Source organism: Oryx dammah, unplaced genomic scaffold (assembly GCF_014754425.2).
Source record: "Oryx dammah isolate SB20612 unplaced genomic scaffold, SCBI_Odam_1.1 HiC_scaffold_29, whole genome shotgun sequence".
Lineage (NCBI taxonomy): Eukaryota > Metazoa > Chordata > Mammalia > Artiodactyla > Bovidae > Oryx > Oryx dammah.
In genome coordinates this window covers 109,312,864-109,325,517 of record NW_024070213.1, presented here as the reverse complement: position 1 = coordinate 109,325,517, position 12,654 = coordinate 109,312,864, and the positions used below count along the sequence as shown (strand labels likewise).

Here is a 12,654-nt window from a genome sequence, read left to right as displayed (position 1 = left end):
CAAGGACAAATTTATTGTAAAGTTTCTTAAAAAATTGAGGTCATGAAATAACAAAAGACAAAACCACTGTTCAAATAGGCATTTCTCTAAAAGCTGAGGGCATAACATTTAGTCATATTTCAGTAAAGCCATTTCTTCAGGGAGCTGAGATAAAAGGGCATATTACTCTCTGGTGATCCAACAATCCTGAGGAAAAAAGAACAGATAATACAGAGCAGAAGTTTTGACACTCTCTTCTAGAATTCCAAGGTTCCTTTGTCCATTTAGTCATTCACCAAATTTATGTTGAACTTCTATTGTGTATGAGATACTATTTTAGCTACTGAGAATTCAGCAGTGAAATACAAACACACATACACACACACACACACTTACATCCTAGTTAATAAGTGGTTATACTATAAAATAGAGTTCAGATTCTAGTACATGATAGATTATGATAAAAATATAATTTCAACATGCATGATTTCAGATGAAGATAAGCGCCACTGAAAAATTTAAAGCTGAGAATCAGTATGCTGTACTGAGAGGCAAGGTAGAATGCTAACACATGAAGAGCTAAAGGCCAAGATGGTCACCTGTGCTTTGTTACCTAATTAACAACTAGATGGACTACACTGACACTCAAATCCAAGACTCCTGCTTCAGGAGGATTTTTAATAATCATATGGCATTAATATCCTGAACACTGTATCAAAATGTTAATTAGAAATAGCTCCCTTGAATAGTGTTCTAAGTTTCCTTCTTGTTTCCAGATGCCAAGTCACACTGATTCTCTTGCCAAATGTATGTGCCAAAACACTGCTTTTATATATGTGTAGCCTGGTTAAAAAAAGGAAAAGCCATGTATGAATAACTCGGGAGGCAGAAAATTATGAGGTACACTTAGAAATGTAACAGGATGATGCCCTGACTGTTTTCACAGAGAACCATTGCATTTTCATACTGGTTTGTTTAGTTTATAAGTAAATATTATGTATTTACTTATATATTTTTTTTATTGAAGTGTAGTTGATTTACAATCTTTGATTAGTTTCAGGTATAGAGCAAAGTGATTCAGTTATATATAGTTATGTAATAAGTTATATCTTTTATTTTCTAAATTCTTTTCCCTTGTAGGTCACTACAAAATATTGAGTACAGTTCCCTGTGCTATATGTAGGCCCTAATTGGTTATTTGTTTTATATAGGTAGTGTGTATATGTTAATCCCAAACTCCTATTTTTTCCCCCACTGCTTTCACCTTTAGTAACCATAAGTCTGTTTTCCATGTCTGTCGACCTAGTCACACTAGTTTTGTAAATGAAGGGGCACACAGAGGACACATGTCAGGCTCTGGGTGGATGAAAAAAAAATCAGGAGAGATGAAGGATGTAAGTCATAGAGGAAGGAGCACCATGGGAGAGAAGAGCTAGGAGGGAAATGAAGGGAAAAGAGAAGGGAGTGTGTAGGGACATGCGGAACCAAGGCCTGAAAGATAGCTAAGGAATTTGGTCTTTGGAAACAAGGAGCCATTCAAAGGTTTTTGACACCCAACTAACAGGATAAAAGATAGTTAATGAAGGTAAAAGTCTTAACTACCTTTCCCAGTAGTTACACAGCATTTCCAGTAGTTGCCAAAAGATCAAGCTTCCCGGATCGTTCAGTGGGTAAAGAATGCACCTGCAAGTGAGGAGACGCAGGTTCAAACACTGGGCTGGGAAGAGCCCCTGAGGAGGAAATGGCCACCCACTCCAGCATTCTTGCCTGAAACATCCCATGGGCAGAGGAGCCTGGCAGGTTGCAGTCCAAAGGATTGCAAAAGTGTCAGACACGACTGAACACAAGACAAGATTCACATGTTATAGAAGAGTAAGTCTGTAAATAGGAGTGGAGGTCCCAGGTGGTGCTAGTGGTAAAAAAAACCTGCCTGCCAATGCAGGAGACATAAGACATGAGGGTTCGATCCCTGGGCTGGGAAGATTCCCTGAAAAAGGGAATGGCAACTCACTCCAATCTTCGTGCCTGGAGAATCCCATGGACAGAAGAGCCTGGTGGGCTATGGTCCCTGGGATCACAAAGAGTCGGACATGACTGAAGCGACTTTGAATGCATGCATGCATGCATTCTATTTAATTACTAAGTAGAAGTAATTAAGATAATTGTCAATAATGTTTGCCTGTACAGTAATATTATTTCTCAGTATTGCCTGATACCTACTGCTCAACAAATTGTAATGGTGACATAGTTTGATCAAGAATTTTACCTGGATTTCAGATCCTTGTCCCTTGACTAGTCCTTTTCCATCAAGATTGTTTAAAAGAATTAAGATCTAATGCCCTGAAGCATTGTGATGAAACAGTATCTTTTCACTGCATCTAGAGTGGTACTAACAACGTACCAGCCTTGTCAGAATTGAAAAAAAAAATGTCATTCAAATTATTATTCAGGATTTTATTTTCTTATGCTACAATAAAAGTCATCAAAATGGTAAGAATTCTGCAAATCTATATTTTTATGAATGAAATTTTTATACAGCTACTGTTCTTTTGCTGTCCTTGAAAATTTACTAAGGCTGTGTACTCACTGATAATTAAAAGACTCCCAAATCACTTCTTTATATCTAGTGCCAGAGCTGATTAGAACATATATTAAGGTGTGGTAGGTTAGTCTTGTTACAAGGTCAGAGCACAACAGAGGAATGTATTTTTGTATGAGTGTTGGAGCTCAGATATTGATCTTTATGCTAAGTATAATGTCTAGGGTTTGCTTATTCTCACCTCTGTGAAACTACTTTTTTGGATAGCTAGATGAATATACACTTAAATACTAAAATAGAAAATTCAAAAGCAACTCTCTGGAAGTGGTTAACATAAAAGCTAAAATTTTAGTTGAATTGGGTATTTTACATTAATTCCTCCTAACTCATGTTAAAATATTTATATCCAGAAATGTTTTTTAAAAAATTTATCGCTAGACTCAGAAAATTCGTTCATTAGCCTTTTAGGGTGCAGCATAATTTGAATCCACAAGTTACTTATAGATTCAAGTTGCTACTGGGGTTTGATGAGTTCAGTTCACTTAGAACCAGGAATGGCCAGATTGATTTGGTAGAAAACCTCATGGTATTTCAACACACACACACAAGGGAATGGCAAGTGGGACATGTTCAAAGAACATGTCTAATAGCTAATATGTCCTCTAATAGCTCAATAATGTGGAATTAATTGTGTCAATATGGGGAAGCAAAAGGCAGGTTTAGTGGAAAAATTTTAATAACCTTGCCTAGAAGTTCCGGTTGGTTGATAAGATTTGTTGCCAAGCTGTGGGATTCTCAACAAGGCCTGTCCAGGAGAAATTTGGAAAGAAGTCAGATGTAGTTAGGAAATTAGGTTGGAAAAACACCAAGCAAGGCTAGTATTCTGACACAATATTTGATCGTTTTATTTTGAAGCATTTAAAATCTGACCGTGATAACTTGTTTTGCCTCAGATACGTGTACAACACAGAAGAGATACTGACTCCATCTAACCTCTTTTACACAAGAAACTGTCATAGAATATTGAAATCTTACATGGCAAGTTTGTGTTTGAGGCATTGTCTTGAAAGGCTCATTGTAGGTAAATAAAATTTTAGTTCAGTTCTCACATTTTAAAGTATCAGTTTTGAAAAGTGGGACATATAAACAAAATACTATCTGATCATCTTATTCCCAAGACCCTCTGCAGAGTTACTCTAGGCCCAAAACTGCTGAATTGGAGAAATAGACTTCAGATTCATCTCTTGATGGTGTATACATTTTCTAGGTTCTTTCTGAAGGCTTAAAAGGGATCCTCAAAACTTAAATATTTTCTATCAAGTCACCTTTAAAATGAAAAGAGTATGTTAATATATTTCAGATTATCAAAGAATTTTATAGTTGGATATCGCTGGAACTCACTTCTAATTATTTTTCTCATTCACTCTCTCCCTACCATGGCCAAAATAAATACAGATACCATAGTTGTACTTAGAGGCAACATTGCAAGTTCCATGAATTATAGATATCTTAGAAAATATGTAGCTTAAAAAATGTGAAAAATCAACTATAATCAAAAGGGGAAAGAAGAACACTAGAAGTAAACTATTTAAAAAATTGCTGTCTCAATGAAGTTTTGAAATGCTTTATATTCATTTCTATACATTTTTAAAAAGAGAGAAGGAAAAAACTTACTTTGTTGCCACCCAAAGGATGTGATTCTGCTGATGTAGCTATATTGAGACTTGTTTTATAATGAATGATAAGGTTTTGATGTTTTTAGTATATGGCATCTATTTGATGAGACCCCCTCTTGTTAAAATATGCAGTAAAGTTGAATTTTTTCATCATTCTTTGAAGGGAAGAAACATCTGTTTAATATAGACCAGACATTTGGACAAAATCATGCCAACATCTATTGAGATCAGATCATAAGTCAGATGAAAAGATAAACTCTTCAATAGCTAACTACGCTCAATGCATTAAATGGTCTGGACATATACAGAAGAAACTTTTTCATTTTTCCTCAAAAGAAAACTTGTGTCATTGTGTATAAAGATACTTCACCGTAGTCTTTAGGGGTGAAGAAAGATATTCAAAGCACAGGAAGAAATCACATAGGAAGGCTCAGAGAAAAATACGTGCTAGTTTGAGTTATGGTGAGGGTGGGTCTCATTAACAGAAGTAAGAACAAAGGGATTTGGGAAGATACGGAGAGTACGGAGAGTTAACTAGTTCAAATTTGAACAGACTATCAGTGTAGAATTTAGCTACTTTGTTTATTTAAAGTCAATGTGACATTTTATAGGTACTTGCTTATACTTACAAAGTTCTCCTGAGGAAGTACTGAGTTTGGCTAAACTAATTTTTTCATAGATGTGATTTTCCCATATATATAATGGAATATTTCTTACAGAGTTATTCTTCCTTTGGGCTTACTGTGCCACCCTGAGTGATTACTACCCTGCCAATAGCTGTTGTTTTTAAAAAGATACTTAAGATTTTAGAATGTGATCATTCTATTTCATTAAACACAGTTTTCTGAAAAAATCAATATTACCTGAACATCCTACTTCTAATTTAAAAAAAAAATAGTTTCTAGAAGAAATTTCTCCAGAAAAGAACAAAATTTGAAATAAATGAAACAAGTCAACCAACCCATAAAATTAAGCTAAATTTTTAAACATTTATATGAGATTTAATTTTCATTTTTTCCTCTTTAACCTAAAGGCAAACATTTTAGCACTGTTGATTTTAAATTCAAGTATGAAAATCTGAGTTTAATTAAAATTTAACATGCATGCTAGTTGTAAAATTACTTAAATTATGTGATTCATTAAATATGCACTATAGGTATTCTTTTGTGAATATATTTCTGGTAAAAGCAGAATGAATTTCCAATAAATATTTTATCACTTGGGAGATTTATTTTAAATGGGAAGCATATTAAATTTTGGTAAAGTAATCTATTACTAGTTGGACAATGGGCAAAATATAGACAGAAGTTGGAGAGACTGAAAAAATATGACAAATCGTGATAGATTTTTGGTCACAGTATTGGTAATTTTCACAAACATGTTCTTTCTCCTTTATGACAAATAAACGCAAGCGAAATTACAGTCAAATATTTGAGGATCCATGTGTGAATCCAGGAGGTCACTACTGATTTTCTATTAGGAGATTCTTTGATTTATAAGCTATTAAAAGTCTATAAGAGGGTTTTTTTTTTTAATGCCTGTCTTGTAAGAATATGCCAGATACTCAAGGAAAATAGACATATGAGGTGCTGAGTATCTATTTTGAACTTGGATATCATTTCAGTTAGCACCATCCATCTTTTTTTTAGAAAGTGTTGAAGGCTGGACTAGCCATTGGATATTCCCATGCATGAAGCGGGTTTTCTTCAGTGGCACTTATCATGACCCTGCTGTTTTTCATGCATACTGGAAGACGTTAAGTAGGGATAAACTGCTTACCACTGAGTGAAGGACGCAAATGCAGTTCTTTGGCTTTCTGCCAAAGATACTGGAAGAAATGATGAATGACAAATATATTATGGAGGAATTCTCCTCCGAAGAGGTCCACAGGATTCTAATTTTTAGGATTGCTATCACAGCCAGGGATACTCCGTGTTTTTGTGCTCCTGATGGAAACACTTTCGCTGAAACAACACTCCAGTTCTTGGTTGTTGTTGCTGCTTCTGTTATCTTATCTTCCTTATAGTGAGTCCTTTATTTCTAGTAAAGATACTCATTTAAATAACCATGGATAATGAAATTTAGACAAGAATTTTCATTGAGACATAGCTTAAAGTTACCCTAAATTCAATTAAAAAATGGTGGTGGTGATGGTTTAGTTGCTAAGTTGTGTCCGACTCTTGCGACCCCATGGACTGTAGCTTGAGAGACTCCTCTGTCCATGGGATTCTCCAGGCAAGAGTACTGGAATGGGTTGCTATTTCCTTCTCCAGGGCATCTTCCTGACCCAGTGATCGAACCCATGTCTTCTGTATCTCCTACACTGCAGGCAGATTCCTTGGCTGAGCTACAAGGGAAGTCCCAATAAGAAAATAAATGTCATAAAATTTTTATTTGTAAGCTTTTAAAATAATTTAACTATTTTAAGGACTATATGTTACATATATTTCTATTCAGTTTTTAAAAATTCCTGTATTTCTTTGGCTTGCTGAAGCTAGGTCTTTATACTAGGAATTTTATTTGCCTGAAAAGTGCCAAAATCTAAGGTGACCTTGATATGATAGCAGCTTTAATACTATGGCATTTAATAGGAGTGACTTAGGAATGAATTCCAGGTTTTGTTATTGAATATAAAAGTCTCTATTTCCCAGATGCAAAACAGATGGGAAAACCTAAAATCACTCATTTGACAAAACCTCAGGGTTTCCAATTAACAGTACATGCACTATGATATACTTTTTGGTAGTAGTAAAAGTTTGGTATCTAAATGAGCAGAGTGCTGTCTTGTTTTAGGTCACACTGGTCAGCTTTGGGCGCGTGCATGCTCAGTCGTGTCTGACTCTTTGTGACCCTATGGACTGTAGCCTGCCAGTCTCCTCTGTCCATAGGATTCTTCAGGCAAGAATACTAGAGTAGGTTACCATTTCCTCCTCCAAGGGCTTTCCTGACCCAAGGATCGAACCCACATCTCCTGTGTCTTATGCATTGGCAGGTGGATTCTTTACCACCCGGAAGCCCTCAGTTTAGGGACCCTTTTAGAGAAATAAAGACTATTCAGATCACATTTGTAAGAGAATAACCAAAACATTATTTTTTAATTCTCTGTTAGATTTAGATTCTTACATATTCAAGTAAAAGATTGTAGGATACAGCTTAGAAGGTCAGCCAAGCTTCCAGATCTCCCAGGACAGCAGCGCTACATAAAACCAAGGTCATTAGATAGTGAGCTGTGAATAAAAGTGGTTTGTTCTTCTCTCTAAAGTATTAAAGCTTCTAAATTCTGTTTGTTTCACAGGAGTCTGAGCTGATAGAACTAAGAGAAACCATTGAAATGCTGAAGGCCCAGAACTCTGCTGCCCAGGCAGCCATTCAGGGAGCACTGAATGGTCCTGACCACCCTCCCAAAGGTATATTTAGAAATCTCGCCATTTTTTCATGCAATCTGATAGGCATCTATTTTTATTAATTAGAGCAAAGCTGCTTTTACTCAGTCACACTGCATTTGCTAATATGTGAATTGCTATTATTCAGAATCTCAGAATTTAAGAACAGTAGCCTTCAGTATCAAACTGATGTTAGGAATTGGCTCCCACGTTCAAACTCTTCTCTCCTTTTGATTTGGTGAAGTTGGGTCTAGAGAGATTAGGTAATATAATCATATCTACCGTTGAGCAAAACAAACCAGGGAAGGAATATGGAAATTTAGATCTTTATGTAAAAAGATAGCAATCAATATGGTGAAGTAGTGGGTACTGGGAGCAACTTGCCCTGTGTGGTTCAGTTCAGTTGCGTCCGACTCTTTGTGACCCCATGAACCCCAGCACACGAGGCCTCCCTGTCCATCACCAACTCCCAGAGTTTACCGAAACTCCTGTGTGGGGGCAATAAGAAAAATATTTTTTGTGGAAAACTTAAAAATGGTAAGAAAATGGACTAAAAGTTGGTGTGTTTTTAATTATTACTATGCTTCAGCAGGGCTTTCAAGGTGGCTCAGTGGTAAAGAATCCACCTGCCAATGCAGGAGACAAAGCTTCAATGCCTGGGTTGGGAAGATCCCTTGGAGAAGGAAATGGCAACCCACTCCAGTATTCTTGCCTGGGAAATTCCATGGACAGAGGAGCCTGGTGGGCTACAGTCCATGGAGTCACAAAAGAGTCAGACCCAACCTAGTAACTAAACAGTAACAAGGCTTCAACAATCTTAAACAATGATAAAATAATCTTTTTTGCCACCACCCCCACCCCTTTGACTGCCACTGAAGAAATACTCTGTGATAATGTCATTTTTTTCTTTACGTAAGCTCTACTCATTCTTAGTCTCCTTTAAGTAGCATTCAATATGCTCAACTCTTACCAGCTGACAAATGCTTTCTTAAATCCTGAGTGTTCTGTCATCTCTCTTCCCTTTTCCAGATGAATTTTGGGAATGTTTGATAGAATTGTTCAGTGTCTTTAACAGCCAGTCATACTTCAGACACTGGAGTGTGGTTTTTCTTTCCACTACTCCACCAAAAGTGTTCTTTCCATCATCAGTAATGACTTACATAACTCTAAATCCAGTGCATTTAAAATTCTTACTATATTTATCATAAAAATAGCATTTGATACTGATATCCATTCCATCCTACCTGAAACATTCACTTCTTCTGATGCTCATTACATGCATATTCTTATTCTTCTATGCTTTTTGAAAGTCTCTTTCACAGTTTCTCTTGTAGATTCACTTGTTTATTGCATTTGTTAAGTATTGATGTTTCTTAGAGCCCAGTCCTAAGCTCTCTTCCTGGAAGTGTATAAAATGTATGATTTTATACATTTTATGATTCTCTTCATCCTATCTAAATTTTTATACAAGCCCATCTAATACTCTCTCTATAATTATTGTTTTTGTGTTGATAACTGTCAAATATATCTCTCCGGGGCAGGCTCCTCTCTTGAGTCACACATCTGTAAATCCAGCTGCTAAAGAGGGAGCTCTATCTGGTTATCTCTGGATGTGTGTTTGTCACCTGAAACTCGGCATCTCTAAATTTGAACGTGTCTTCTTCCTTCTCAGGCCTGTTTATGCCTTCAATGCTGCTTTCTCAGTCAAAAGCATTGCCATCCTTCCATATCAGCAGAAATCCTCTGCTTACTCAGCAAATCACTAAGTTCTGTTGACCCCACCCCTTAAAGATCTCTTGTTTCCATTTCTCTGATCTCATCGCCACTCCTCATCTCCCCCCTGAACTGCAGCCACAAGCTCCTCAATGGCCTTCCTGCTCTGTGACTTGCCTCTTTGTGCCATTCTTCACACTGAGACCAGAGCAGTGGTCTACAGTGTATATCTAATAGGTATCCTGTTGCCTTGAGATAAAATACAGCACTCCATAACATGACATAATCTCTCCTTGCCAGTTTTGTTTATTCAACAAGTATTTAATGATCATCATTTATGTTCTAGATACTTCAGACCTTATGTCTTGCATTTTGTCATTTCATGCTTTAGCTATCCTGAACTTCTTTCGGTTCTTCAGAAGTTCTTTACATATTCTGTTGATTCTGCTTGGCACTTTCTACAGTGTTTATTCAGCATAAAAACTTTCTGAGATCTTGCGAGGGTTAGCCTAAACATACCTCTTTGGGGGTTCCCTGTTAGCTCAGTTGGTAAAGAATCTGCCTGCAATGTAGGAGACCCTGGTTCGATTCCTGGATTGGGAAGATCCACTGGAAAAGGGATAGGCTCACTCCAGTATTTCTGGGCTTCCCTGGTGACTCAGATGGTAAAGAATCCACCTACAATGAAGGAGACCTGGTTTCGATCCCTGGGTTGGGAAGATCCTCTGGAGAAGGGAAAGTCTACCCTCTCTAGTATTCTGGCCTGGAGAATTCCATGGACTGTATAGTCCATGGGGTTGCAAAGAGTTGGAAACAACTGAGCGACTTTCACTTCACTTTCGCGTACCTCCTTGACTCTCAAACTATATAAAGTCCTTTTGTGATATGTTTTTGAAAATAACTGTAGTTTCCTTACAAAATTTTCATTACACTTTGGTGCCTTCATTTATTTATGGTCTACCTTTCCTGGTTGATAGCAGGGTGGTTTGTTTTCTTAATACTAAATCCTGGCCATGTTGATGCCTTGTACATGAAAGGGGCTTATTCAAATTTTATAGAAAATATTAATATAATTTTTAAAAACAAAATTTAAGTTTGGGGAAAATAACTATATAAAGTGAGATATACTGAAATTAAAAGAAAAACTAATTCTCTAGGGGCTACTTCTGTTAAGAATTTAGCAACTTTCCATGTGGGGGAGTTAATTTATATGCAGCATGGAAAATTACTGCATATTTAAAGCTTATCTTAGAGCTATAATAAAGCAGCTTATGTTCTAAATCTTCATGTTGTAAATAGGTCCAGAAGGGATTTAAAAAGCCTTAATCCCTTCCTTACTGTGGAGCAAGATGCTGAAGTAAAACTTTCTGGAAAGATTCATTTTATCTCCGGCAACAGGTAGCTTAATGTCTACTGGAATTGAAATATAGGAATTCCTTTGCTCAGATATGTGAGAGGGTTGACTAAAATGAACAAAAGGATAACGGTTACTATCCAAATTGGTCAAGAAAGATTAAATAATAGTTTTTAGATTAAATAAAAGTTTAAACTAACAAAAACAAATAAAGGATTGAATGTATATAGGCTATTCAGATTAATATTAAAACTCAGTGTTACACTGAATGAATTGTAAGAATATATTTATTCAATAATTACTTGTTGATCACCTACCATATGATATACTCTGTATAAAGCCCTCAATATATAATGGTAGGCCAACTAAACATAGTCTTTCTCAACATTTAACTTTTAATCTTAAAGAAAAGCAGAAATAAAGAATTGTTGTGATCTTTAGTGTAGCTGAATGTGCATATAAAACAGTTATATGTTCTAAAATGGACAAGAATATGTTCCCTAGAGAGGACGGGTACCAGGCAACCTACTCCGGTTGCAGTCAAGAAAGTCCTTTACCAGATAGTAATGTATAAGGGGAAACCCAAGAATTAATTGTCAAGGCAGATTTTAAATACTGACAGAAAAGCATTCCATAAGGGTCTTAAGACAGAAACGAGACCCAAGCCTTTATGGAACTGACCCCAAGAATATAATGATCAAAGGTAAACTAAAGGAGAGATGAATACTGACCAGATTACTTAGGGAGGGATTTGTAGGCCGTATTTAAGAGTTGGAATGTTTTCTATTCTTGCTGAAATGGGAATCTACTGGGAAGTCTTAAATAAGAGAGTGATGGTAAGATTTTTCTCTTTTTTAAATTTATTTATTAATTTTTTTACTTTACAATATTATAGTGGTTTTGCCATACATTAACATGAATCAGCCATGGATGTACATGTGTTCCCCATCTTGAACCCCCCTCCCCCCTCCCACCTCCCTCCACGTACCATCCCTCTGGCTCAGCCCAGTGCACCAGCCCTGAGCATCCTGTATGATGCATCAAACCCGGACTGGTGATCTATTTCACTTATGATAATATACATGTTTCAATGTCATTCTCCCAAATCGTTCCACCCTCGCCCTCTCCCACAGAGTCCAAAAGACTGTTCTATACATCTGTGTCTCTTTTGCTGTCTCGCATACAGGGTTATCATTACCATCTTTCTAAATTCCATATATTTGTATTATTTATTGGTGTTTTTCTTTCTGGCTTACTTCACTCTATATAATAAGGCTCCAGCTTCATCCACCTCATTAGAACTGATTCAGATGTATTCTTTTTAATGGCTGAGTAATACTCCATTGTGTATATGTACCACAGCTTTCTTATCCATTCATCTGCTGATGGACATCTAGGTTGCTTCCATGTCCTGGCTATTATAAACAGTGCTGCATTGAACATTGGGGTACACGTGTCTCTTTCAATTCTGGTTTCCTTGGTGTGTGTGCCAGCAGTGGGATTGCTGGGTCATAAGGCAGTTCTATTTCCAGTTTTTTAAGGAATCTCCACACTCTTCTCCATAGTGGCTGTACTAGTTTGCATTCCCACCAACAGTGTAAGAGGGTTCCCTTTTCTCCACACCCTCTCCAGCATTTATTGCTTGTAGACTTTTGGATCGCAGCCATTCTGACTGGCATGAAATGGTACCTCATTGTGGTTTTGATTTGCATTTCTCTGATAATGAATGATGTTGAACATCTTTTCAAGTGTTTGTTTAGCCATCTGTATGTCTACTTTGGAGAAATGTCTGTTTAGTTCTTTGGCCCACTTTTTGATTGGGTCATTTATTTTTCTAGACTTGAGCTGCAGGAGTTGCTTGTATATTTTTGAGATTAATTATTTGTCTTTTGCTTCCTTTGCTATTATTTTCTCCCATTCTGAAGGCTGTCTTTTCACCTTGCTTATAGTTTCCTTTGTTGTGCAGAAGCTTTTAATTTTAATTAGGTCCCATTTGTTTATTTTTGCTTT

At 36.6% G+C, this 12,654-nt stretch overlaps 1 protein-coding gene across 7 annotated transcripts in view; it reads left to right on the top strand.

Moving 5' to 3' along the window:
- The window catches only part of NAV3 (neuron navigator 3), a 608,990-nt gene that overhangs the window by 547,796 nt on the left and 48,540 nt on the right, over positions 1-12,654 (top strand). For all 7 annotated transcript variants that reach the window (XM_040233842.1, XM_040233840.1, XM_040233838.1 and 4 more), the window contains one exon: positions 7,490-7,601. In XM_040233842.1, the coding sequence (XP_040089776.1) occupies positions 7,490-7,601 (112 nt within the window). The remainder of the gene's footprint in view (positions 1-7,489; positions 7,602-12,654) is intronic.